Genomic DNA, 27838 nt, shown 5'->3' on the forward strand with positions numbered 1-27838 from the left:
TTCTGTTAAAAAATAATAATAATAATTAAAGGTATCTGGCAATTTTTTTAAACGTTAGGACTGTCATCTGTGGAATCAACTGAAAAGGGAATCAATACTTCAGAAACTGTGATACACCAAGGGAACCTGCTATCCTGGGGAAGGGAGATAAAGGAGAAGTCAGCTGACTACTCCTTCAGACTAGCTCAGACCACCCCAGCCCGCGACGGCCCTGGACACCCCTGTAACGCAACAGATCCCTTACTGGGTCCCTTCCAAGTGGCGTCACATCGCAAGCGTCCAGAAGGAGGCGGGACTTCCGGGCCAAGCAAGCCATATCGGCCGCGCCGGAAGTCCCTACTGAGGAAAGCTTTGAGGATACTCTGTTCATAAGCTCACAGTGAATATAGCGTTCCACAGACTCGGAAGAAAGGTTGGGACAAGGGTTCACTGGCGATTGACAAGTACTCGGGGTAGTGAAAAGCAGGAGTTGGAACATGGATAGCCGCTTGCAGGAGATCCGGGAGCGGCAGAAGTTACGGCGACAGCTCCTCGCGCAGCAGGTCCGCGGCCCTGGTGGCCCCTGTGGGAGGGATCGAGAATGCGAGTGCGCGGCCGCCTCCTCCCTCCACACCCCGCCTTTTTCTGTCCCCTCTCTACCTGCCGCTGTTAAGGCCTTTCTGGTCCTTCGATCCTGATCCCTGGTTCTCCCTTTGTAGTTCTCAATTTTCGTGGTGCCCCGAATGTTTTTCAAGTTCCTTCCGCGGTCTTTGTGGTGCTAAACCGAATGCCACGATTAGCCTTTAACCTTTGTGGAACGCCCACCGAGTGTCTGGCATGTTCACGCCAGGATGAGTGTCTTGTTATTCCCTACATTTCTCTTCACTATTTAACTGGTCATCTATTTCTTACTTTTCCTCGTCGTCAGTCCCAAATTCTTGAAATTGTGGTTTCATTATGAAATATTTTTACAGTTTACAGTATTTTCTTTGACATCTTTCTAAAGACTACACTGGAAGTAGTCTGAGTGTAAATTTTATATTCTGCGTCTTATGTACAATATCCTTGTCACATCCACAGTTAATATTTGAAATCTTACTCTGTGTTAGTCACAATAATCTCCTGAAACAGGTAGTATTACCTTCACTTATCAAGTAATGAAATAGGCTCCATAGGTTAAGGAATTTTACTCCTGGTCACTCACTTCTCGGCTGGGAAATTGAACCTAGGTTGTCTCCCCAAAGCTTATCTTCTAAACCATTGTCCTTCACTTCTTTCTTGTGCATGAGTAAGTTAACATTTGCTGATTAGTAGCAGAAAATACAGCTTGTGTACAGTTCTACTTAAAATCGAGGCTGTATTTTCAATTCTACTATTCATATCAGTAAAAGTGGTAGGAGAAATGCTCATAGACTGTAATTAGTCATCTTGCTGTTATTTTTCAGTAAACTTGGTTTTAGTAAATGGACTTCTGAAATCTGATGAACACATTTGTGGTATACTGCTGAAACTGTGGGAACTTGGAATCCAGATTTATTCCTTATCCCGCTGGCATTACGATCTTGGACAAATCAAATATCCTTTCTAAGTCTTCTTTTCCCTAACTTCTTTTATCATATTATCTTCAATAATGTTCAGTAGCTCTTTGTTGCTACCACAGATGTTTTACTCCTTAATATGGAATTCAGATTTCTAGTTCACTCAAGATACATTCATAGGACAATTATTTGTTGAGTGTTTTACACTCAACAAATCCCAGGGGCTCCAGCTTTTAAAGTTTTTTTATGAATTGGTTGCACTCTACTTAGCCTTGTAACCATTATTTGTTTGCATTTGTTTGTATTTTGCAAAATTTTCCCAACTGCCAAACAAAATTTATGTTGCCGTTTTAAGGTAGTGAAGTTCAGCGTTGTGTCCATAAATAGTAAGACTTAGCTTGAGTAAAACTGGATCGATTTTTATTAGAGCATAGCGTAAATAAGTTACATTATATAAGCTGATGCCTACAAAATGTTTAACATGGTACCCACAACCCTGTGCAAACACAGTCTTACCTGCTTTTTTTGGTTATTGCTACTGCAGGTTGAATATCTCTTAATCTGAAATGCTTGGGCCAGAAGTGTTTTGGATTTCAGACTTTCTTCAGGATTTGGAATATTTGCATATTACTGGTTGAACATGCCAAATATCAAAAGTTTTCAAAATATGAATGCTTCAGTGACAATTTGCTTTGAATGTCATGTCAGTACTCAAAAAGTTCCAGATTCTGGAGCATTTTGGATTTTGGATTTTCGGATTTGGAATGCTCAATCTATATTAATTCGTGTATATTACTTTACAGGAATTTGGCTAAAGTGTCTTATTTTCAAATACAGATGGTTCCAGACTTACTATGATTTGACTTAACAATCAACTTTATGATGGTTTGAAAGTGATAGGCATCCAGGCTGCTCAATGACTTATGATGGAATTATGTCCGATAAGCCCATCATAAGTGGAAAATACTATAAGTTGAAAACGCACTTACCACGTTTATTTTGAAACAGATTTACTTTCAACTTACAATGGGTTTATCAGGACATAACCTCATAAATCAAGGAGCATCCGTATAACTGAAAGCATAAAATGTTTGCCAGCTGTCAAACTCATTCTTAATTAATGCAGTTTTTTTCCAGGGTTTTTCCAGTTTGTCTTGCAGGCTGATTAATTCATTGTTATTGTGTGTATGTGAATTAAGGTGTTTTTGTTTTTTAAGTATTTAATATATTAAATGCTGCTACAAATGTCTAGAAAGGCTGTCCAATGCATTGTAATCTAATTTCTGATTTTGCCTTTTCTCAGCTGGGAGCTGAAAGTGCCGACAGCATTGGTGCCGTGTTAAATAGCAAAGATGAGCAGAGAGAAATTGCTGAAACAAGAGAGACTTGCAGGTCAGTCAAATAATTCTTTTTTGTGTGTGTGAGACAGGGTTTCACTCTGTTACCTAGGCTGGATAGGTTGGAGTGCAGTAGAGTGATCATGGCTCTCTGCAGCCTTGGCTTCCTGAGCTCAAGTGGTACGCCTGCCTTGGCCTCCCAACGTGCTGAGATTATAGGTATGAGCCACTGTGCCGAGGCAGGTGGATCATTTGAGCCCAGGAAGTCAGGAGTTCGAGGCCAGTCTGGTTAACATGGTGAAACCCCGTCTACTAAAAATACAAAAATTAGCCGAACGTGGTGGCAGGCGCCTGTAATCCCAGCTACTCGGGAGGTTGAGGCAGGAGAATTGCTTAAAACCAGCAAGCGGAGGCTGTAGTGAGCTAAACCAAGATTGTGCCACTGCACTCCAGCCTGGGAGACAAGAGTGAGACTCCATCTGAAAAAGAAAAAAAAACTGTGAAAGAATTACTGTTTTACTAAACAGATTCCCCTAGGTAGGTGTGCAGTGTATTGAGAAAAGCATCAAAATAATGATTTTAGACACAGTGGTTTTTATTGTCAGTTCAGTAATTATGAAATATTTATTTTCTGAGGATAGTAAGTTCCCATTTGTAAAGTACTTAGAAAATGGAATGTTAGACTAAAAATTAGCATATATACTATAAATAAATAAGTATATTTAAGTGTTTTTTTTTTTTTTTTTTTTTTGAGACGTAGTCTCTCTCTGTCACCAGGCTTGAGTGCAGTGATGCGATCTTGGCTTACTGCAACCTCTGCCTCCAGGGTTGAAGTGATTCTCTTGCCTCAGCCTCCCAAGTAGCTGGGACTACAGGTGCGTGCCACCACTTCCAGCTAATTTTTGTATTTTTAGTAAACATGGGATTTCATCATGTTGGCCAGGCTGGTCTCGATCTCTTGACTTTGTGATCCGCCTGTCTCGGCCTCCCAAAGTGCTGGGATTGCAGGCATGAGCCACCATGCCCAGCCTAGAAATTTGTATAAAAGGAAATATACTTTACCCTAAAAGTGGTATTTATTTGGTAGTTCAGAAAGCATTTGAACATTTTTTCGTTATTCTAGTTTTCAATTTGGACATCTGTTTTGCTCAGAACAGATTAAAATAATACATACTATATAAGTTTCTTTTCAATATATCACTTATAGCAGCTTATTTTCTCATTTGGTTGCTTTCTCATGAAAATGAAGCACAGAATTATCAATCAAGTTATTTGACTTTTTGGATGACTTATAAACTGGGTAAATAGATACTCTTTAATCAGGAAAACTTTGTCTTGTTCTTTTTTATAATCTGTTTATTATTATTATTAATAGATACTTTTATGCATCTTGTATATGTTTGTGAGTAATATTTCTGTTTATTTTTCAGGGCTTCCTATGATACCTCTGCTCCAAATACGAAACGTAAGTATCTGGATGAAGGAGAGACAGATGAAGACAAAATGGAAGAATACAAGGCAAGTAGAGAGTGAAATAAGTTTATGGTCAAAGAAAACATAAATTCAAATGATAGATTTATATTTAGGAAAACAAATTTGATAGAAAGCCTCATTTTAAGATGTGCTAAAATAATTATCAGTGGCGTATGTTATCACTGGTTACATTAAGACCATGGTATCAGTTTTCTTATCTTTTTCTTTTTCTTTTTTTTTTTTTGAGATGGAGTCTTGCTCTGTCGCCAGGCCGGAGTGCAATGGCACAATCTTGGCTCACTGCAACCTCCGCCTCCTGGGTTCTCAGGGATTATTCTGCCTCAGCCTCCCAAGTACCTGGGACTACAGGTGTGCACCACCATGCTCAGCTATTTTTTGTATTTTTAGTAGAGATGGGGTTTCACATGTTGACCAGGATGGTCTCGATCTCTTGACCTCATGATCCACCCGCCTTGGCCTCCCAAAGTGCTGGGATTACAGGTGTGAACCACTATGCCCGGCCAATTTTCTTTTCTTAATGCAAGAGTTGTGTGGATTAAATTAGATTATGTATATGAAGCACTTAGCATAATATCTGGTAAGAACTGGGTAATTATATATATATATATATTTTTTTTTTGAGATGAAGTCTCACTCTTGTCGCCCAGGCTGGAGTGCAGTGGCGTGATCTCAGCCCATTGCAACCTCCTCCTCCTGGTTTCAAGCTATTCTTCTGCCTCAGCCTCCCAAGTAACTGGGACTACAGGCACGCACCACCACGCCTGGCTAATTTTTGTATTTTTAGTAGAGATGGGGTTTTACCATATTGACCAGGCTTGTCTCGAACTCCTGACCTCATGATCCACCTGCCTTGACTTCCCAAAGTGTTGGGATTGTAGACGTGAGCCATCGTGCCTGACCAGCACTAGGCAATAATATTCTTAAAGATGACTGAGGATATAAGTGTATCATAAACTTTGGGCCCGGTGTTGTGCCTCACGCTTGTAATCTAAGCACTTTGGGAGGCCAAGACGTGCAGATCACATAAGGTTAGGAGTTCAAGACCCTCCTGGCTAATGTGATGAAACCCTGTCTCTACTAAAAATACAAAAAATCAGCTGGGCATGGTGGCACATGCCTGTAATCCCAGCTACTCAGGTGGCTGAGGCAGGAGAATTGCTTGAACCTGGGAGGCAGAGGTTGCAGTGAGCCGAGACCATGCCAGTGCACTCCAGCCTGGGCAACAGAGTGACTCTGTCTCAAAAAAAAAGAAAAAAAAACCCACGAAACTTTGAGTAATTGATTGGATCAGATTTTGAGAAGCTGCAGTAGTCTTTTTTGAGGAGGAGTTATTCCATGTTGACAATATTGGATAGTACAATCCAGATATTTTTAGGATTTATGGCCTAGACTACACTGTAGAAATATTTCTGAAAGAGCCTCAAGGGAAACCCAACTTCTAACTTGTAGTTGCAATATTTAGTTGAAATAGTTGAAAGTATTATGGTCCAAAAAACTTACTTCTGTTTTTTGCAAGTTAATTGTATATAATAGAGATAAGAATGTATAGTTTCAATGAAATCTCTAGAAAGTTCAGTGAAATAATACCTAATCTCACGAATAATGTCTTATATGTTGCAGTTCTGATAATACATAACTTAAATGCTTGTGATTATTTTAGGTGGAACCATATACAGTTGCTGATATTCTAACCTTTTTGACCTATAAGCATAGCAGTTTCGTATAGTTTAATCTAATGGAAATAAAATTGCAATATTGGTGGTCATATCTTTCATGACTCAAACTAAACTCTAATATTTATAGTATTGTATATGAGATAAATAGTTTTAGACAAATCAACAAAATAGTAGTTATAGTAATTATTATTTATGATAGGAAATTTTTTTATGAAAAGAATCAACTAGCTAGATCTAATGATGGGAAAAGCAAAGACTTCAATGTTTGACTTCAATGCTAATTTAAAACATTTATTAAATCTTAAGGAAATAAAGTATTTATGTTGAGTTTTAATCAAGATGTGATAATTAGAGAAATAGCCCCTATTTGTAAAACATTTACTTAATCTTATGTTTTTCAAGGATGAACTAGAAATGCAACAGGAAGAAGAAAATTTGCCATATGAAGAAGAGATTTACAAAGATTCTAGTACTTTTCTTAAGGTAAAATAAATAATTTTTGTAACTCATCACATTTAAGCTCTATACCTGAAAAGATTTTAAATACCTATTTGTCTTCAAGATATTTTTTGATTATTTAAGGATCATTGTTATGAAATAAAGATTATTTAAAATTGCTCATGAAATAGTCTTCTGATATTTGGCTAGTGTGAGATAAAGGTATATTAATATCAGTAGCTACTGAAAAGTAATAATATTAGTTGTATTTTCAAATATTACTATTTTTTAAATCTATCAATTGACTGCATTTTGTATGACCTTGTAGTAGAAAACAAAGTAGAGATAATTCATCTGCCATTACAGTGCATGCTACAAATTTAATTTTGTTTTTTTAAATTTAGGGAACACAGAGCTTAAATCCCCATAATGATTACTGCCAACATTTTGTAGACACTGGACATAGACCTCAGAATTTCATCAGGGATGTAGGTATGTCAGATTTGTTTGGAATACGCTATTGCTGACTCTCAATTACATGCATGTAATTTATCCAATTTGTGGATATTTCTAACAAAATTATTCTTCCCAGCTTGACATCTTTCTTTTGTTCTCAGTGCTCCTGATATACCTTCTTTTTCTTTTCTTTCTTTCTCTCTTTCTTTTTTTCTTTTCTTTTCTTTTCTTTTCTTTTCTTTTCTTTTCTTTTCTTTTCTTTTCTTTTCTTTTCTTTCTTTTCTTTCTTTTTTTGAGACAGAGCCTTGCTTTGTTGCCTAGGCTGGAGTGCAGTGGGGAGATCTTGGCTCACTGTAACCTCTGCCTTCCGGATTCAGGCGATTCTCCTGCCTCAGCCTCTTTAGTAACTGGGATTACAGGCACCTGCCACCGCGCCTGGATAATTTTTATATTTTTAGTAGAGACAAGGTTTTACCATGTTGGTCTCAAACACCTGACCTTAGGTGATCTGCCTGCCTCGGCCTCCCAAAGTGCTAAGATTACAGGCGTAAGCTATTGCGCCGGGCCCGGTATACCTTCTTTTTCTGTAAATCAATATTACTATTTTTTTGTTTGTTTCTTTTTGGCTCCAGTTTGGTACTATGCCTATTCTTGCATTTTAGACAGATTTACTGAGGTAATACTTATATACTGTACAATTCACTCAAAGAGTATAATTCAGTGTTTTTCTTTAATGTATCCACAGGGTTGTGCAACTATTACCACAATCTATATTAGAACATTTGCATCTCCCCTAAGGAAGCCCTGTACCCATTAGCAGTCAGTCCCCATTTCCTCTTTCTCATCTACCCCTTCTCAGCCTTAAGTATCTACTGATCTACTTTATATTTCTATACATTTACCTATTTTGGACATTTCATATAAATGAAACTATACAATGTGTGGTGGTTTGTCATGGCTTCTTTCACTTAGCCTATTTTTAAGGGTCATTGATGTTGAAGCATGTGCCTGTACTTCATGTTTTTAAATTGCCAAGTAATATGCCATTATATATGTTTACCTTTCTAACAACTACTCAAGTGTTTTTCCAAGCAGCTGCACCATTTTACATTTTTACTAATGATGTATGATGGTTCCAGTTTCTTCCCATCTTGGGCACTTATTATTATCTGTTTTTTATGGTAGCCATCCTAGTAAGTGTGAAGTGGTATTTTATTGTAGTTTTGATTTGCATTTGCCTAGTGGCTAATGATACTGAGCATCTTTTTATATGCTTATTGGCCATTTAAATATCTTTTTTAGAGAGATATCGTAATACTTTGTGTATTTTTAAATTGTTTCACTGTCTTTTTACTATTGAATAACAACAGTCTTATATATTCTCTTTGTGTGTGGGTGTGGGTGTGTATTTTTTACATATTCTGAGTACAAGTCTCTTACCTGATGAATAATTTGCAAATATTTTCTCGCATTCTGTGGGTCACTTTCTTGATAGTATATTTTGTAGGACAAACATTCTATTTTTGATATAATCAAATTTAGTTTTTCCTTTGTTACTTGTAAGCAACATTACTCTTGAAGTAGAGAAACCAATTTTAATGTTTTTGTAAGCAAAATGTAGATGTAGCATAAAAATTTGTGGTTAAATTGTATAACCAGATTTAGATATAAACTGCTCTGCTCTTAGGATACCTGCCTCCCCAAGGCAAAGAAAACATACTTAGAAAACTATTACAGATTGAGGAAAAGTTGTACCTTCTGTTTTGTAGATGATTAGAAGCTGACTGCTGTCTTGAAACTTGACTATAATAAAATCTTCAAATTCATTTTATTTGAAATGTGATCTGCCACCACTGATTGAGGAAGCTTTATAAACTCTTTTTCTTTTTTTCTTTGATGTTAAAGTTACTAATATTTGTATTTTTGGTTTTTAAATTAGGAAGTTCATATAATTTATTGTTGTTATAAGTATGCTTCCTGTTTGGGAAGAAACACTTGTTTTCTTTGCTTTTGAATAACTATCCAAGAAATTAAGTACAAATCTTAATCAGGTTCTTTAGGAGAAGGTTTTTTTTTGTTGTTGTTTTTTTAGCTAAGAAGAAGGGGGAAAAAATCACACAAGAAAGGTAATTTATTTTGTTTTTTTTCCCCTGAGTGTTAAACTAGATGCTAGGGGTGATTGTTTAACTTAATAAATATGTGATATTAAGTGGCTTATTGACTTGGACTGGGTTTTAAGAACATCTGGATTTTTACTTGCATGTCATTAGTTATGAAATCTGCATACATATTGTTTAAAATTATTAGAAATTAAACTTTCTTAAGAGATATGAGTCAAGTGGTGTATGTATTGTTTTGTTTTCTTGAAAGGGCTCATAACTTTTGAATTACTGATATTAACTTCAGTTGAGTTGAATTTAGACTTTACTATTTTTTCTGCTCAGGTTTAGCTGACAGATTTGAAGAATATCCTAAACTGAGGGAGCTCATCAGGCTAAAGGATGAGTTAATAGCTAAATCTAACACTCCTCCTATGTAAGTATTTTTATTCAATTACTGTTTATTCCCAACTCAGGCTTAAAATATCAATTTGTTTATCCTGTAACCTTTTTTCTTTTTCCTAAATTCAACACTCATGTTAACATGCTTTATTACTCTGTTTCTTCTCTCTGCTTTTTTGTTTTTTAAAGACTGGGTCTCATTATGTTGCCCAGGCTTGTGTCCATCTCCTGGGCTCAAGCAATCCTTCCACCTCGGCTGGACTACAGGCATTTCACTCCTGGCTCTATATTTCTTTTTTGAGATGGAGTCTCACTCTGTTGCCCAGACTGCGGTGTGGAGAGCAGTCGCGTGATCTCGGCTCACTGTAACCTCCGCTTCCTGGGTTCAAGCAATTCTCATGCCTCAGCATTCTGAAGAGCTGGGATTACAGGCATGTACCACCATGCCTGGCTAATTTTTGGCACACACCACCATGCCTGGCTAATTTTTGTATTTTTGGTAGAGACGGGGTTTCACCGTGTTGCCCAGGCTGGTCTCAAACTCCTGACCTCGGGTGATTTGCCCCCCTCAGCCTCAAAGTGCTGGGATTACAGGCATGAGCCACCTCACGGAGCCCTATTTCTTCATTATAGCAAAAATGTTTATTTGAAACTCTGGTGCTGACTTCACAGTGGGCTCTCAGTTTTTTTTTCAGCTTTTCAGATAATTTGCTTAAAGTGCCTCTAAATATTTTTTCTTCTTAAAAGTCATCCAAACCGGGCACGGTGGCTCGCCTCTAATCCCAGCACTTTGGGAGGCTGAGGCAGGTGGATCACCTGAGGTCACGAGTTTGAGACCAGCCTGGCCAACATGCTGAAACCTCATCTCTACTAAAAATGCAAAAATTAGCCAGGCATGGTGGCACGTGCTTGTAATCCCAGCTACTCAGGAGGCTGAGGCAGGAGAATCATTTGAACCTGGGAGGCAGAGGTTGCAGTGAGCTGAGATCGCTTGATTGCACTTTAGCCTGGGTGACAGAATGAGACTCCATATTCTTGATAACTTACTTAAAATGCCTTTAAATGATATCTTGTCAAGTAATTTGTTTGTTAAAGGAAGCTTGGAAAATGTAGATTCAGGATAAGAAGAAAACAAATACTAATAACAGCTTAGCATTCTGAGATACTATTCTTAACAATTTGGAATATGATAATTCTTTTTAACCTTGCTAAACAGAATAATATTTTCCTCAGAAATGTTTATGAGATCTTTGCAATTGGAGAATTTAGCTTTAAATGTTTTGTACATTTAACGATATGATGAAATGTGTTTTGGGCTGGGTGCGGTGGCTCATACCTGTAATCCCAGCACTTTGGGAGGCCGAGGTGGGCGGATCACGAGAGCAAGAGATCGAGACTGTCCTGGCCAACATAGTGAAACCCTATCTCTACTAAAAATATGAAAATTAGCTGGGTGTGGTAGCACATGCCTGTAGAGAGGCAGAGCTTGCAGTGAGCCGAGATTGTGCCACTGCACTCCAGCCTGGTGACAGAGTGAGACACTTTCTCAAAAAAAAAAAAAAAAGTATTCTGTAAGTCATTAGAAGCACCACAGAATGTCTTAGTATGTGGAGAGGAAGTCTAAGTATACTCTAATATTCGTCGTATTTTAAAATACACCTTTACTTGCTTGCTTATTTATTTATTTATTTACATAGAGACAGGGTCTCACTGTGTTGCCCAGGCTGGTCTCAAATTCCTGGGGTCAATCAGTCCTCACACCTTGGCCTCCCAAAGTGTTGGTATTATAGGCATGAGCCACCATGCGTGGCCTACAATATACCTTTAATGAGATGTTGAGGTGGGAATATCACTTGAGCCCAAGAGTTTGAGGTTGTAGTACTCTATGATCAGGCCTGTGAATAGCCACTGCATTCATCCTGAGCAATATAGTGAGACCTTGTCTCAAAAAAAAAAAAAAAAAAAAAAAAACCACGAAAACCCATTTACATTTAAAGCATTTTAAATTTAAAATATTTTCATGCTATGTGAAAATATCTTTTCAGTAAAGGCCAGTACTAACTTATATTAGGTAGCATGAAAAGACTCTTAATAGAAACATTTTTATTAATGACAAAACTAATAAAAGAAAATTATATGAAAACTGTGTTTTAGGGGGAAGCATGTAAAGCTTACAGAGAAATGGATTTTCTAACTAACTAAACAATTGAGAATAAAACAATGAAAAATTCAGATGAGAATGGAAAGGGGTTCAGAGACACATCTGAGTATGGATTTTTAATATTGAGAGAAGAATATATTCTGGGTGTACATGGGGAATAATAGGACTTTTACTATGTAGTTTAATTATGTTCATGACTTAAGAAAGATCACTGGTAGATGGTTTAAGTCTATACTGAAGAAAAAAAGACTCTCAATAAAAAGGCCTTTAATAATTAACTTACTGATTACTTTGTAAATAGTGTTCAGTAATAATGTTTAGTGATATCTAAGACTTTTCTTTCATTACCATCTGTTAAGGTACTTGAAAATCTTATTTAAAAAGCTTTTTTTAAAAAATCTCATTTTTTATGATTTAATCAAATAGGTACTTACAAGCTGATATAGAAGCCTTTGACATCAGAGAACTAACACCCAAATTTGATGTGATTCTTCTGGAACCCCCTTTAGAAGAATATTACAGAGAAACTGGCATCACTGCTAATGAAAAGTGCTGGACTTGGGATGATGTATGATGAAACTTTCTACGTTGTAATGAATTATTTATTTTCAAATGAATATGTTTATTTGGTCAGAAAGTGAGATAATAAATATCATCCCTACTTTTGTATGGATTATAAATATAGATTTATAGTGTAAATTATAGCTGAAGGTCTAAGGTACATTGACCAATATTACATTATCTTTAATTTGATTCTTCTTCTCAAGGCAAAAATTGAACATTGAGCAGATAATAAGCAAATAGGCTATAGAAGACTTACAATTTTGGTCTTAGAGTCCTTGGCTCTTTAAACCATTTACAGTGTAGTAAAGTATGGATAAATAGCCTTTATGGACACATAATCACAATTTTGTTGATTAAATGATGGAGTCCTGCATAAGATGACATGAGAACAATTGACCAAGCCCAGGTAGATGGGACATATGAACACAGAGGAGGTGGCACCTGAACAATATAAATAGATTAGTTGGAATTAGTCAAGAAAGATGTGGGACGGGTCTTACAAGCACAAGGAACAACAAGAACAGAAGGGATGGAGGCAAATGACTATCTGGTTGTGGGGTGGAGGTCCTGTATGTACATTGGTATTGTTGGAACACAGATTGGGACTATCTTGAGGTGATGTGTCAGGAGTTTGGACTTTTATTCTGAAGACATTAATAAGTCTTTGAAGAGTTTTAACCAGTTTTGTAAAAAGGTCAGATTGGTGTTTGGAAGCTGGGGTAGAGTCTGGGAAAGAATTCTGGAAAAATAGCTGGGCATGGTAGCTCATGCCTGTAATCCCAGCACTTTGGGAGGCGAGGCGGGTGGATCACGAGGTCTGGAGTTTGAGAGCAGCCTGATCAACATGGTGAAACCCCAGCTCTACTAAAAATATAAAAATTAGGTGGGCGTGGTGGCACGCACCTATTATCCCAGCTACTTGGGAGGCTGAGGCAGGAGAATCGCTTGAACCCGGGAGGCAGAGGTTGCAGTGAGTTGAGATTGCGCCATTGTACTCCAGCCTGGGCGACAGAGCAAGACTCTGTCTCAAAAAACAGAAAGAATTCTGGAAAAAGGAGAATAATTAGAAGACTCTTTCTTAGAGTAATGTAATGCTGAGATGAAGGGACCCTCAATTAGGGTAATAGTAGGCATGGAAAGAAGGTGATAACTTCAGTAATGTTTAGGAGGTAGATTTGGTAAGATTGAGTGATTGGGATGAGGGGAAGAGTTAAGGATAACTCATGGTCTCTATCTTGGGATAGGTGGATTGAATTGTCACCAACTGAGAGTGAGTTTCAGAAGACAAGCAGGATTAGAGAGGTTAAATAATATTGAATAAGTTGATTTCTAGGTATATGTGAGACATTCAAATGGAAGAGGTCATAGGAATAGAATATGAAACTCTAAGGACAGGCAGATCTGGTTTCAAAATACATATTTTAGAGGATTATCACATAAAATCCATGCAAATAGATGAATTTATCCTGGGATCGTGTCTCCGTATAAAAATGTGGACTGACGGTAAAACCTGGGAAAACATTTACAATTAAATACTACGTATAAAATAAATTTAAAAACGAGTTGTTCAGTGATGAATGAAGAGAACCAGGAGAGTATGAATGTAATGGAAACCAAGGGAACAGTGAGTTTCAAGGACAGTGTAACCAGGAGCGTCCTGCGCTTCTAGAAAAGATGTGGGGCAAGGAAGGGACTGAAACTGGAAGACATGTTTCTTAGAAAACAGATGGGAATCCTTGCATGTCCCTTTCTGAGTTAATGGTGGTTACTACTCTTAATCATATCTATTTTTCCAAGATTTACCTCTAATTCTTCCTCTTCCTTGAAGCTTTTCCTATTAGCTTTAATATTCCTAGCACTTTTATTTACATTTATGTGGCTCCTATAATGTAACAGTTTTTCCCCTTCCCTGTTTAAAGTGTTATCTGTATTTATTGTTGAAAAATCAGAAAAGTGCACAGAATGTAGTATTTCTAAGACGTAAGATTAAAGACTTAATGCTCTTGATATTTATTGCAGATAAGTTTTCCAGATAGGTATAAATTTACATTCCTTTCAGTAGTGTTTAAGAATGTCTAGTTAAGCATATCCTCATTAAAGTTGAATATGAATATTAAAAACCATTTTTTGTCAGTTTGATCAAAAGAAAAAATTTAAGCAATCTGATTATGTCCTTTATTAATAATTAGGCAGAACTTTGTTTTCTCTAACCAATCCGTGAGGTTTCAGCAGTGAGGTACAAGAGCTTCAATTATATATAATAAACTAATACAGTTTTTAAAATAAAGAAATTCTATTTCATATGCAGATTCTTGATTTCAGTTTAATTTCACTGTACTTCAGCTCTGGCTGGCATATTGAAAAATTTTGTCTGGCCCCAGAGCCCTAAGCTCTTTAACTTTTATGAGATATTATCCTAAAGAAAGTGCCAGTGGTTAATGTAATAACAAAATGTAAATAAGAAAAGTGTTTGGGTTTCACAGGTATTCTTTTTCATGGTGGAGAGTCAGTAGTGGTCATTGTGTTTTACTTAAGAACACAAGAATTTAATGAAAGTACCAACACTTAACTTTTAGAATTAGTGTCCAAAGAGAATTTTTTTTTTTTTTTTTTAGCATTTCAGACTTTAAGTAGTAATTGTAGGAAAATATGTGTATTGATTTATTGAGAAGTTCTTCTGTAGATACTAGATATCACAGTCCTCCCGAAACATTTATTGCTATATTTTATTTTTATTTTGTCCCTAACTCTGGGCTCAGTTAAGTGCTTCATTCTTTTTCAGTAAATGATAAAACATTGCTGGAGAATCTCTCTCAAGCTCTATCTTAAAAAATTCCATAATCCTATAGCTATTGTTTCCTATAAGCTCTTTCCATATAAAAGCAAGTGTATATATGTATATGTGAGCACATGTGTGTATGTTGTTTGTATATAAAGTAACAAAACAATAGAACAAGTAATTTTAAGGATAATGTTTATTTTCTATTATAGTTCCTAATGGAAACTAATATACTTAAAGAACACATCTATCCTAATCTTAATTGTTGTTCTTTTGGATTTAGGATGAATGGGAAACAAAATACTTTTATGCAATATTGTTTTGATTTCTTACAGATTATGAAGTTAGAAATTGATGAGATTGCAGCACCTCGATCATTTATTTTTCTCTGGTGTGGTTCTGGGGAGGGGCTGGACCTTGGAAGAGTGGTAAGATGGTGCTTTTATAAAGTGGATTTTTAAATTAATAAGAAAAAAAATACAACAGTATGTTGCATAGGATGTTTGAAAGTGGATGTTATTTTGTCCTTTGTTTCTTAAATAATTCTAAATTATTGAGAAAAAAAATTTCCAGAAAAGAACGTAAGAAAGGCAATACTTGTAAGTTAGTTAACCAGCACTAGGGATAAATGTGTAGCTCTTTCAAAAGACGCTTCATTACAAGTACAGGAAGAGAACAGCTTAAAGATTTGAAGCTCCAAATTATACCTCAAAAATGAGCTGCTTGGTGTCATTTACAATTCTTTATGAGTAGCTAAAAAGTATTCTATGAGTAGCTGAAAGTATTCAGGAGCATTGGCTCCTGAAATCCAAATGGAAGTCAAATAAAATTGGAAAAGTAACACAGCATATGGAAGACATGAATGAATGAGAAAGAAGTTATAATACCTGAACTTATTTTAAGTATCTAATATTTAATTGAATTTCAGAGCTTTTTTATTTTATTTTATTTTTGTATTGGAGTTTTTTTTTTTTTCTTTTTTCTTTTTTTTGGGACAAGGTACCAACTCTGTTGCCCAGGCTAGAGTGCAGTGGCACAGTCATGGCTTACTGCAGCCTCGACCTCCTGAACTCAAGCAGTTTTCCCACCTCAGCCTCCTAATAGCTGGGACCACAGGCACAACACTACCCCTGGCTACTTTTTTTTAGTATTTTCAGAGATTAGGTCTTTTTATGTTGCCCAGGCTGGCCTCAAACTCCTGGGCTCAAGGGATCCTCCCACCTCAGCCTCCCAAAGTGTTGGGATTACAGGCATGAGCCACCATTCCTGGGCCTGATTGGCCCTGGCCAAAAGGAACAAAATAATATATATGCTGTTTTAAACAAGAATAACAACAGTATTATGACTAGGTATCAGGAGTCTTAATTTTGCTCTCAATTCGTCTGCTATGTAACAGTAAGACTTTGGGCAAAAAGATACTCTTGAGGGTCTCAGTTTCATCACATTTTATTGGTTGACACTTTTCATTTTTATGACATATTACTTACTGTACACCAAACTATCTCATTTAATCATTCCAATTTGGGGAGGTATCCATTTGACAGTTGAAAAATTTAAGTAGGATTATATGAGATAACAAGTATGATTATATGGAAATAAGATCGTGCCCAAATTCTGAAATTCTACAATTACTTTATATTCTTTATATAAATAGTAAGGCTGTTGGGTAACATCACTGCTTCTATTATTTATTAACTCCAAGGTAGACTATAACTGTATTTCAGTTGAATATCTCCATTTTTTTTTGGTGGTGGCTCTTCAGGATGCTATAGAAAAGTAAGAGTGAAACATATGTTTTTATAGGCATATTGGTATTTACTTTAACTTTAATATCTGACTTTGATCTTTCCTCTCATCTCTTATTCCCCAAATTAGATTGAAAATGATTAGGAGATTTTTATCTTTTTTTTTTTCTTTTGAGACAGAGCCTTGCTTTGTCACCCATGCTGGAATGCAGTTGTGCTATCTTGGCTCACTGTAAAGCCCTGCCTCCCAATTTAAGCGATTCTCCTGCTTCAGCCTCCTGAGTAGCCATCCAGGAGGTTTTTATCTTATTTGCTTATGCAGCAGTTTATCATACTGGTGAGAGTTTGGCGAAAAATGATTTAAGATTTAGAAAAATAATTCAGCATGATAAATACTCATGAGCTTTTGATAAATTAGTGGATTAGGGCATGTAGAATTTAGGTCATTGGCCGGGCGCGGTGGCTCAAGCCTGTAATCCCAGCACTTTAGGAGGCCGAGACGGGCGGATCACAAGGTCAGGAGATCGAGACCATCCTGGCTAACCCGGTGAAACCCCGTCTCTACTAAAAAATACAAAAAAAAAAAACTAGCCGGGTGAGGTGGCGGGCGCCTGTAGTCCCAGCTACTCTGGAGGCTGAGGCAGGAGAATGGCGTGAACCCGGGAGGCGGAGCTTGCAGTGAGCTGAGATCCGGCCACTGCACTCCAGCCTGGGCGACAGAGCGAGACTCCGTCTCAAAAAAAAAAAAAAAAAAAAGAATTTAGGTCATAGTGATGTTAATGACACGGTGCAAAATAAATATTTAGTAACAGGAACAAATATTGATCTTGATTTCGGAGATTTTAAAATAAAACTCTGCTGGGTGCAGTGGCTCATATCTGTCATCCCAGCACTTTGAGAGACAGAGGCGGGCAGATCACTTGAGGCCAGGAGTTCAAGACCAGCCTGGCCAACCCCATCTCTACTAAAATACAAAAATTAGCATGGCATGGTGGCACGTGCTTGTGGTCCCAGCCAGTTGGGAAGCTGAGGCATGAGAATCACTTGAACCTGGGAAGCAGAGGTTGCAGTGAGTGAAGATTACACTCCTGAACTCCCGCCTGGGTGAGACTCCGTCTCTAAATAAATAAATTAATTAAATAAAATAAAATTCTAAGTTTCATTTTGAGGTGTTATCTTACATTACCCAATAAGCATTCCTGAAAAGTGTATGTTTTATACTCTACTATATCTTTTTTTTTTTTTTTGGTTCAGGGGGAACTCCCAACAGGATTTCCTGTGGTGGAAAGGAAGCTTGTTGGAAAGTTTTTTGTTTTTTGGTTTTTTTTAAATTATACTTTAAGTTCTGGGATACATGTGCAGAACATGCAGGTTTGTTACGTAGGTATACACGTGCCATGGTGGTTTGCTGCACCCATCAACCTGTAATCTACATTAGGTATTTCTCCTAATGCTATCCCTCCCCTAGTCCCCAACCCCCCTCTACTATATCTTTATATGTACTTGATCATCATACCAGCAATACTGTACTTATTTATTTATTTTTCCTTCCTTTATTCTTAAGTTGATGGGGATAGGGACTGTGTCTTATTCATGTTTTTATTCCCAGCAGCTACGCAGCACTAGCATATGGTAGACTTTCAGATGTCACTGTGAGCAATCATTTAGCTGGTATTTGTTTTATGTTAATGTGTAACAGCTTCTAGGTCATTAAGGTTCACATCTCTATTTTCTAGGTTATGTAGAGATGAAAGTACCATTTTACCCAACAAAGAGATACATGTAGCAATTTTAAGTTTGAACATTTTTACAGTTGTATTAAATATAGAAATAAGGTTTTATAAGACTCTCATTTGAAGTTAGCATTTAGAAGATTTTCAACAGTGTACAGCTTTGTCAGAGAATAGAATATTGAGGTGGTGGGAATCAAATTGTGTTTTGGATTATTTTGTGATTACAGAAGGTCTGAGCGTTTAAAATTTAAAACCCCATGTCCATTGATGACACTAGAATGTAGAATTGGGAGATGATGTAATCCTTTCTATGTTTTGATAGTCAACTATATATGTGACGTTGATATCCAGAAGGTATATATGTATTCCGTATTATGGCTATATATTTAAAGACTGGCATTTCTTTTTATATTCTACACTGAAACAAAATTACCTTGAAACCTTGGAATATAGTGTCTGAAGCCTCTAGAAAGTTTTTTTTTAAAGCTAGTTGGTTATTGTAAGTATTGTTTATTTCTTTAAGTTAAGGATTTCTTTTTAAAATTATTTTGTTTCTAGTGTTTACGAAAATGGGGCTACAGAAGATGTGAAGATATTTGTTGGATTAAAACCAATAAAAACAATCCTGGGAAGACTAAAACTTTAGATCCAAAGGCTGTCTTTCAGAGAACAAAGGTATTGCCTTTACTGATTTGTTTTTTTAAATTTTCATGGTTTTCTCTCAAGCTTTTCCAAATCACTATATACTGTTTAATTAACTTTAATAAAAAGGTCCTTTTCTTAGACTGGTGAAGATAGCATTGAGCATTACAGGAATACATCCAAATTAGTTTTAAAATGTTTTATTCATTGTCTTAGATAACCCCACCATGCTAAAAAGGGGCGTATATATTCCTCTATGTCCTAAATGCCATATTTCTATTAGATAAAGGCTTTTGATCACACTGACCCGTGGAATTTTTCTAGGCTCAGAAAGAAGAGAGAGCCGCAAAACTCTAGCTGGCCAGCTTAGAGACATATTTCTCTCTTCTTTCCTTCTTTTTCCTTTACAAGAACCCCTGAGAACTTCTGTTCCTTGTGACTCTGAGTTGCTAGTATCAGGTTTTAACAGGTTTTGTTCTTTACTTTTTAGGGAGCCACTGGTGGGAGGGTCTTTCTTATTAAGTCTTTTTTGGACTGGAATCATGCCTAGGTAATGAAGCCTCCGTAAAAATTCCAAGACAGGGGTTGGAGAGCTTCTGGGTTGGTGAACCTGTGGAGTTTCTGGGACTGTGGTCCACTTGGAGAGGGCACAGCAGCTCCATGCCCCATGCCCCATACTTTTCATTATATATCTCTTCCATCTGGCTGTTTTGAGTTGTATCCTTTTATAATAAATAGATCATAGTAACTAAAGAGCTTTCCTGAATTCCTTGAGCTGTTCTAGCAAATGATCTAACTCGAGGAAGAGGTCGTGGGAACCTCTGATTTATAGCCAGTTGGTCAGAAGCACAGGTGACAATCTGGACTTGTGATTGGTATCTGAAGGTGGTGCAATCATGTGGTTCTCAGCCCTTGACCTGTGGGGTCTGCACTAACTAGGTAGATAGTGTCAGAATTGAATTGAATGTGTTGATGAAGAAATGAAGAATTGCTTGGTATGGGAAAAATCCACACATCTGGGATCAGAAATGAAGTATTCTGAAAATACTGAGTGTTGTAAGTGAGAGTGTAGAAAAGAGTTTTTCTTATTTACATGGCAGTCTTTCCTCATCCAGAGATCCAGGTTTTCCTGTTGTTTTGTTGCCCATAGAACTGTATCTCACCAGAAATGGTGGCTCACTTCTATAATCCCTGCACTTTGGGAGGCCGAGGTAGGTAGATCACCTGAGCCCAGGAATTTGAGACCAGCCTGAGCAACATGGCGAGACCCTGTCTTTACAAAAAATTTAAAAATTAGCCAGGTGTGGTGGCGTGTTCCTGTGGTCCCAGCTACTTGGGAGGCTGAGGCAGGGGGATCACTTGAGCCCAGGAGATCAAGGCTGCAGTGAGCTGAGATTGTGCCACTGTACTCCAGCCTGGGTGACAGAGTGAGACCCAGTCTCAAAAAAAAGAGAAATAACTGTATCCCAAAGATTTGGAGAAATGAGGATTGTTTTAGAATTGAGGACGTCAATGTAAAAGGTTTTGGAATGACTGTTGATTAAAAGAGATTAATTGGTCTGCTCTTGTTATTTAGGAACACTGCCTCATGGGGATCAAAGGAACTGTGAAGCGTAGCACAGATGGGGACTTCATTCATGCTAATGTTGACATTGACTTAATTATCACAGAAGAACCTGAAATTGGCAATATAGAAAAACCTGTAGAAATTTTTCATATAATTGAGCATTTTTGTCTTGGTAGAAGACGCCTTCATCTATTTGGAAGAGATAGTACAATTCGACCAGGTAGGACCTCAGTTAAAACAACAACAACTTTATGATTCTTTGGGTTATGCATGTCAAGAAATAGGACACGGTGCTGTGTGAAATAAAGTTCTTATGCATTTGATTCCTTTTCTTGCTGTACTCAAATATGAACAGTTTCAGGTCCATAGCAAAATTGAGAGGAAGACACAGAGACTTTCCACATACCTTCTGCCCCAGACATGCATAACCTTTCCAATTATCAATATCTCCCACCAGAGTGGTACATTTGTTACAAATGATGAACCTACATTGACACGTCATAATCACTCAAAGTCCACGGTTTACATTAGGATTCACTCTTGGTGTAGTAATTCTGTGAGTTTGGACAAATGTATAATGACATCTATCCACCATTATAGGATCATACTCAATAGTTTCACTGCCCTAAAAATCCTCCATGCTCCACTTATTCATCCCTACCCACAACCCTTGACAACCATTTATCTTTTTACTGTCTCCATAATTTGCCTTTGTCAGAATGTTATATAGTTGGAATTGTATAGTATGTGGCTTTTTTAGATTGGCTTCTTTCATTTGGTAATTGGCATTTAAGATTTCTCCATTCCTTTTCATGGTTTGATAGGTCATTTCTTTTTAGTGCTGAATAATATTCCATTGGATGTACCACAGTTTATGTATCCATTTACCTACTGAAGGACATCTTCCAAGTTTTGGCAGTTATGAATAAGCTACAGTGGAAATCTGTGTACAGGTTTTTGTGTGGTCATAAGTTTTCAGCTCCTTTGGGTAAATGCCAGGGAACACAAATGCTGGATTGTATGGTAAGAATGTGTTTAATTTTGTAAGTAACTGCCACGACTGTCTTCTGAAGTGCCTGTACCTTTTTGCATTTCCACCGGCAGTGAGAGTTCCTGTTGCTCCACATCCTCACCAGCATTTGGTGTTGTCAGTGTTCAGGATTTTGGCAATTTTAGTGTGTGTGTAGTAGTATCACATTGTTGTTTTAATTTGCATTTTTCTGATGGCATATGATGTAGAACATCTTTTCATATGCTTATTTGCTATCTGTATGCCTTATTTGGTGAGATGTCTTTTAAGGTCTTTGGCCCGTTTTTTATTTGGCTGTTTGTTTTCTTATTGTTGACGTTTAAGAGTTACTTGTATATTTTGCAGAATAGTACTTTATCAGATTTGTTTTTGCAAATATTTTCTCTTATTCGGTGACTGTCTTCTCATTGCCTTGTTACATGTTTATTTTTATTTAATTAATTTCTGCTTTTTTATTTTCTTTCTACTTTCTTTGGATTTACTTGCTGTCTTTCTATCTGAAGTATTTTTAGATTGATATTCAGGTTAGGGGTAAGGTTTAATTTTGTACTTGTAAACTACTAGTATAAAAAGAAAGAAATTGAATAGGCAAGAGTTTCAAGAAAGAAACTCTTGCAAAAACTTAGTATTAGCTACATTAAAATAATGAAGAACAATCTGATTGATCGAAGAATAGGTGTTTGGGAGTTAGCCATATAAATAATAGTATGTGCAATTGAGAGTCTGTTCAAGAGACCTTAATTTATGGCCAGGCACTCTGGCTTATGCCTGTAATCCCAGCACTTTGGGAGGCCGGGGTGGGCAGATCACTTGAGGTCAGGAGTTTGAGACCAGCCTGGGCAACATGGTGAAATCCTGTCTCTACTAAAAATACAAAAATTAGCTGGATGTGGTGGTGTGTGCCTGTAATCCCAACTACTTGGGAGGCTGAGGTGGAAGAATCGCTTGAACCTGGGAGGCAGAGGTTGCAGTAAGCCGAGATTGTGCCACCGTACTCCAGCCAGGGTGACAGAGTAAGACTCTGTCTCGAAAAAAGAAAAAAAAGACCTTAGTTTATTAAGTTGCTCCTCAAATACACTTCTTCCTCAAGGAAATAGCCTAAGGTATTTCACATATACCTTAGGAATACTATTTACCATTACGTTAAAATAAAGGTTTACAGATAACTATGTGAGTCAAATATACTCCGAAGCCAGACAATTTTTTTTTTTTTTCTGAGACAAGGTCTCACTCTGTGGTCCAGGCTGGAGTGCAGTGGCACGATCTTGGTTCACTGCAACCCCTGCCTCCTGGGTTCAAGTGATTCAGCCTCCTGAGTAGCTGGGACTACAGGTGTGCGCCACCACGCCTGGCTAATTTTTTGTATTTTTGTTAGAGACGAAGTTTCACCATGTTGGCCAAGCTAGTCTCGAACTCCTGACCCCAAGTGATCGCCCGCCTCGGCCTTCCAAGTGCTGGGATTACAAGTGTGAGCCACCAGACCCAAGCCAGACTATTTTAAACTTACTCTGTTCTTAGTAATACTTTTCAAATTTCTAGTAAAACACAATGTTGCAGTGCAGAATTTGGAAGAGAGGGGAGTCCCTTGGACTTCTACAGCTAGTTTACTCTGCAAAGATGCCCATGTTTTATGTAAGAGACAATATAGCAAGGGAGACAGAGTATTAGTTATTTTTATTATATCTTTAAATTTTCTGTTTCTTATTATTTGTGGTGTTGTGTTCCACATATATTGAATATCATGTGCCATAATACCACAAACGTGCCAAAAAACAAACTAGAAGGCAGCAAATAAAAATCTCATGGATTTAATAGTCAGTGAGAGCCCACAGGTGTGGAATGTGCTTCTTGATCATGGTATCTGTCAGGTCATACATAAAAGGCACAGTGTAATTGACCTTTTTTTCTTCAACTATTATAAATCTTATTGTATTCCTGCACTGTTAGAAGCTAAAAATGTTTTGAAAAACAATGAACTAAGTATTGTACAGAAATGGCTACTGTATTTTAGAATGTGATCCTAGTGAAATATTTTTCATTTTATAGCTTTTTATGATGCATCTACTTTTCTAAGAAATAACCTAAGGATGATGGGGCAGATATATTATAACCCTAATTTTGCCGATAAATAACCTAATTCTTAGGGATAATTGAACCTGTCCCAAATAATGCTGTGTCTCTTGTAATGCTCCAGAGGCATATTTCCAGGGACCCTTGCAAAAGACATGTCTATAAGAGTCACCACACCCAGAGAACCCCAAAGCATGGTGTCTGTATTGGGTATTTATAGTTAATTTTGTAGTTCCTTCTATTCTAGAGACAGTTTAATTAATCAGAAAATATCCTTATTAGAAGCAGAGCTGTCTAGCAATATAATTGACAAAATAGCTTTTTACCTACAGAAGTATAATGTGCAGTGGAGATTCTGAGAAAGAAGAAATAATTTTCATTTTATGTAAGAAATATATTTGAGTTGGATGTTGAAGGGTGGGATTTTTAACAGGTTGACAGGTTAGAAAAGAAAATAATATGGGCACAAAAATAGGGGTTAGTATAGAAGAAGTTACTATAGTAGTTCATTGTTTTACTTAGAGGTTCATGAAAAGCATTAATGAGAAGTGTTATTGGAAAGTTCATTCAGCCATCATTGTAAAAGATCTTATATTTCATATTTATGAATTTGGGCTTTGTGGAAACAGTTGGAAGGTTTTTGAGCAGAGAAGTGACATGTTTTAATCTTTGCTTTAGGTTTTCCACTTTTAGAGGGAGGAGAAGCTATAGGTTATGAGATCATTACAGTATATATGTATGTCTGTGACACGTGTTATATGGTAGGGTATTAACTTTGTTAAAAAAAACGGGGGGGGGGGCTTAAATTTGAGTGTAGCAGTAGAAATGGAAAGATAGGAATGAGTAGGAGTAACATGGTAGTGGTTAAATTTCTCAGACCTATCAACTAAGAATATTTTCTAGTTAGCAAGTGTAGAGCAAAAGTTGGCTCCAAGATTTTAATCAGAAAATGGCACCATTTACATAAATAGGAAGATTATATATAATTTATTACAGTTTCACTAAACCCAAACTCAGTGTAATGTATAGGATTTTTTTTCTCTAAGTTCTATTCTCACAAAAGATAGTACATGGATGGGGACAATGAAGAGGATATATTACAAAAGTTACAGTCTAGAAGGAAAAACAAGATATATACCTGTTAAATCTTTAAAACATTACCACAGTTAAGTGCTATTCTGTAAAAGATATCAATATGGGATGAATGATGGGGACATCTTTAAGAATGCACTGGGGATTTGAACTAGCTTCTAAAGAATTAATAATAGAAGAGAAAATTGCAAATAAAAAGTATAATCTTTGTTTCCTCCATTGCAGGCTGGCTCACAGTTGGACCAACACTTACAAATAGCAACTACAATGCGGAAACATATGCATCCTATTTCAGTGCTCCTAATTCCTACTTGACTGGTTGTACAGAAGAAATTGAGAGACTTCGACCAAAATCACCTCCTCCCAAATCTAAATCTGACCGAGGAGGTGGAGCTCCCAGAGGTGGAGGAAGAGGTGGAACTTCTGCTGGCCGTGGACGAGAAAGAAATCGATCTAACTTCCGAGGAGAAAGAGGTGGCTTTAGAGGGGGCCGTGGAGGAGCACACAGAGGTGGCTTTCCACCCCGATAATTGTTGAAGACATTGAACCTATTCATCCTCCTCTAACCTGCTTTACTGTAATTAAATTTCAAGTGGGAGACTTAACTTTAGAACTCACTTCCAGCTTGCACTTTGCTTTAATTTCTCTGAGCTCCAGGAATGTCTTAGCCAGCCTCGCTTGCGGTTGTCACACACACTGTCTCATTTTTTTTCAGGATGAATGAATAATCCTGCCTTTTGTTATGTGCATGAACAGAATGGAACAATTCAAGTAGCTTCATCTTCAGAGACTGAATTTATTCTGATAGACTTCAATTAATTACAAAGGATTTTGCTAATTTTGGGGAATAAATAATGGAAAAAGATCCAGTCTGTGGTATCATGCTAGTGCTGACAGGAGTTGGTAATGCACATCCTGTCACTGCTGCTATAGCAAATGGGGAGCTGTTTGGGGCCCTGATAGAGTAGGGTTGGAACAGATGGTAAGCTTCTGTCAGGGTTTTAACATTTTCTTGATGAAACAATAAAAAGAGGTGAGCTTTTTCATCTTTTTTTTAAGTTTTAAATAAACTCAGATATAATTTGAATACTGAAGAAATTAAGAGACTTTGAACAAAATCACCTCTTCCCAAATCTAAAATCTGATAGGGGAGGTGGAGATTCCAGGGATGGGTGAAAGAAGAGATGGAACTTAGTAGGCAGACTTTAAAAAAAAAAAAAGGTCATCATCGTAATCTCAATTTTGTGGCTATGACTCCTAATCATGCTTCCTAAGAAGCAAAGGAGGACAAATATTCATGTGCTAGATAGCACTCTGGTGTGAACTTGAACTGGGATTGACCTTAAATTTTATATTCCTCAAATAAAAGAGAGGCAACAACAAGGCACCTCATTATCAGATGCTTGGTTTAAACATTTTGGGACTAAAATACTTGGTGATGAAACGACATACACCTTTAAACTTCTTATGGAGATAGTTTAATGTAAAACCAACTATAGAAAACCCTCAACTTAAGGATACAGCTTGGAAATTGGAACTGCTATTGCCTTTTATTAAAACCATATGGTGTGATGTTTGTTTTTAAAATTATATAAGACTTTATGCTGTCACTTCTCTTGCTATACTGTAATTCATGTTTTAAATGAATTTGATAATGAAATTATACTATTATTCTTGATGAATACTTTTCTTATTTTTATGATTTTTCTAATGAAACTTTAAACTTTTGAGATTTGAGTCTGTTTTCTATAAGTAGAATTACTGTTGTTACCAGTTGAAAAAGGACTGACCTAAAATCAATCTCTTTTTTTTGTCTGATGGATTTTAATGACCATTCTGTGCTCATATTATACCTAAGATGAGATTATAGTACATCCACCAAAGACTCAGTTTGAAGATAAGGACTGAATGATAGAAGAAATAAGGCTGAGATCCTTAAAAGCCTAGTACTATTTAGTACAAGAGAGCATTTTTTTGCTGAAATTATGGTTTTTGCTGAAATTATGGTATATTTTCAACTTCACTAATTACAAATTATCTAGATTTAGAACTCTATATGTCAGCATTGACCTGGGAATGAGGTCAGGATGGAGAAATTCCACTTGCCTGTGATGGGTCCTTAGAAGTAGCAGCTAAAGAGTAACCATGTCCTATACACAGGGCTCTCTATTACGTTCCATACCCTGGGCCTACCCAAGGTGACATTCCTGGAGGAGGTGACATTCCTGCTGTTTACATGGCATAGGCACCTGTGAGATCGGTGTCACAATTTCATCTTACAAAGAGGTAGGTATGGCTGCTTTGTTGGTTGAAAGTTAAGGGGAGCCATGATCTACCATATTTAGGGAAAAGTTATTTAAAAAAGAGTATATGGTGGAAAAAGAACGTAAGACCTAGAATTTATCCCTTTGACGATGAATCTGGTCTTTTTAATACCAAGATGGAATTGATTCACTAGGTTTTGCTAACTTTCACTTTCAGTAAAGATTGAGGTATTGTTTTTGCAATAGACTATGTATTCATTGAGGAAAGGTTTCCAATGAAACTTCATTACTCTGACCTCTTCTAAATTTTGATCTTCTTTATATTTACATGTCTTACATTCCACAAAATTATGTAGAAATGCTGGGCATGGTGGCTCATGCCTGTAATCCCAGCTCTTTGGGAGGCCGATGCGGGTGGATCACTTGAGGTCAGGAGTTTGAGACCAGCTTGACCAACATGGAGAACATGGAGAAACCCCATCTCTACTAAAAATACAAAATGAGCCGGGCGTGGTGGTGCACACCTATAATCCCAGCTACTTGGGAGGCTGTGGCAGGAGAATTGCCTGACTCCAGGAGGCAGAGGTTGCAGTGAGCCGAGATTGCGCCACTGCACTCCAGCCTGGACGACAGAGTGACTCTGTCTCAAAAAAAAAAAAAAAAAAATTATGTAGAAATAAATTTTTAGTTGCTTTATGCACTAATTCCTTACTGGGGATAGAAGCTAATTATTGTGAAATAACCCAGTTTAGAAGTTAGAAGATCAGCATGT

The 27838-nt window shown here is 37.0% G+C and overlaps 1 protein-coding gene across 1 annotated transcript; it reads left to right on the forward strand.

Annotated features, from left to right (window-relative positions):
- Positions 1-310: 310 nt before the first annotated feature.
- METTL14 (methyltransferase like 14) lies at positions 311-26596 on the forward strand. The gene is made up of 11 exons (XM_025386600.1): positions 311-542; positions 2821-2909; positions 4285-4372; positions 6427-6507; positions 6867-6954; positions 9363-9453; positions 12007-12148; positions 15259-15351; positions 18960-19076; positions 20620-20830; positions 25028-26596. The coding sequence occupies exons 1-11, from the start codon at positions 477-479 to the stop codon at positions 25330-25332; spliced, it is 1371 nt and encodes a 456-aa protein (XP_025242385.1). The 5' UTR covers positions 311-476; the 3' UTR covers positions 25333-26596.
- Positions 26597-27838: the final 1242 nt, after the last annotated feature.

Source organism: Theropithecus gelada, chromosome 5, assembly GCF_003255815.1.
Source record: "Theropithecus gelada isolate Dixy chromosome 5, Tgel_1.0, whole genome shotgun sequence".
Taxonomy (NCBI): Eukaryota; Metazoa; Chordata; class Mammalia; order Primates; family Cercopithecidae; genus Theropithecus; species Theropithecus gelada.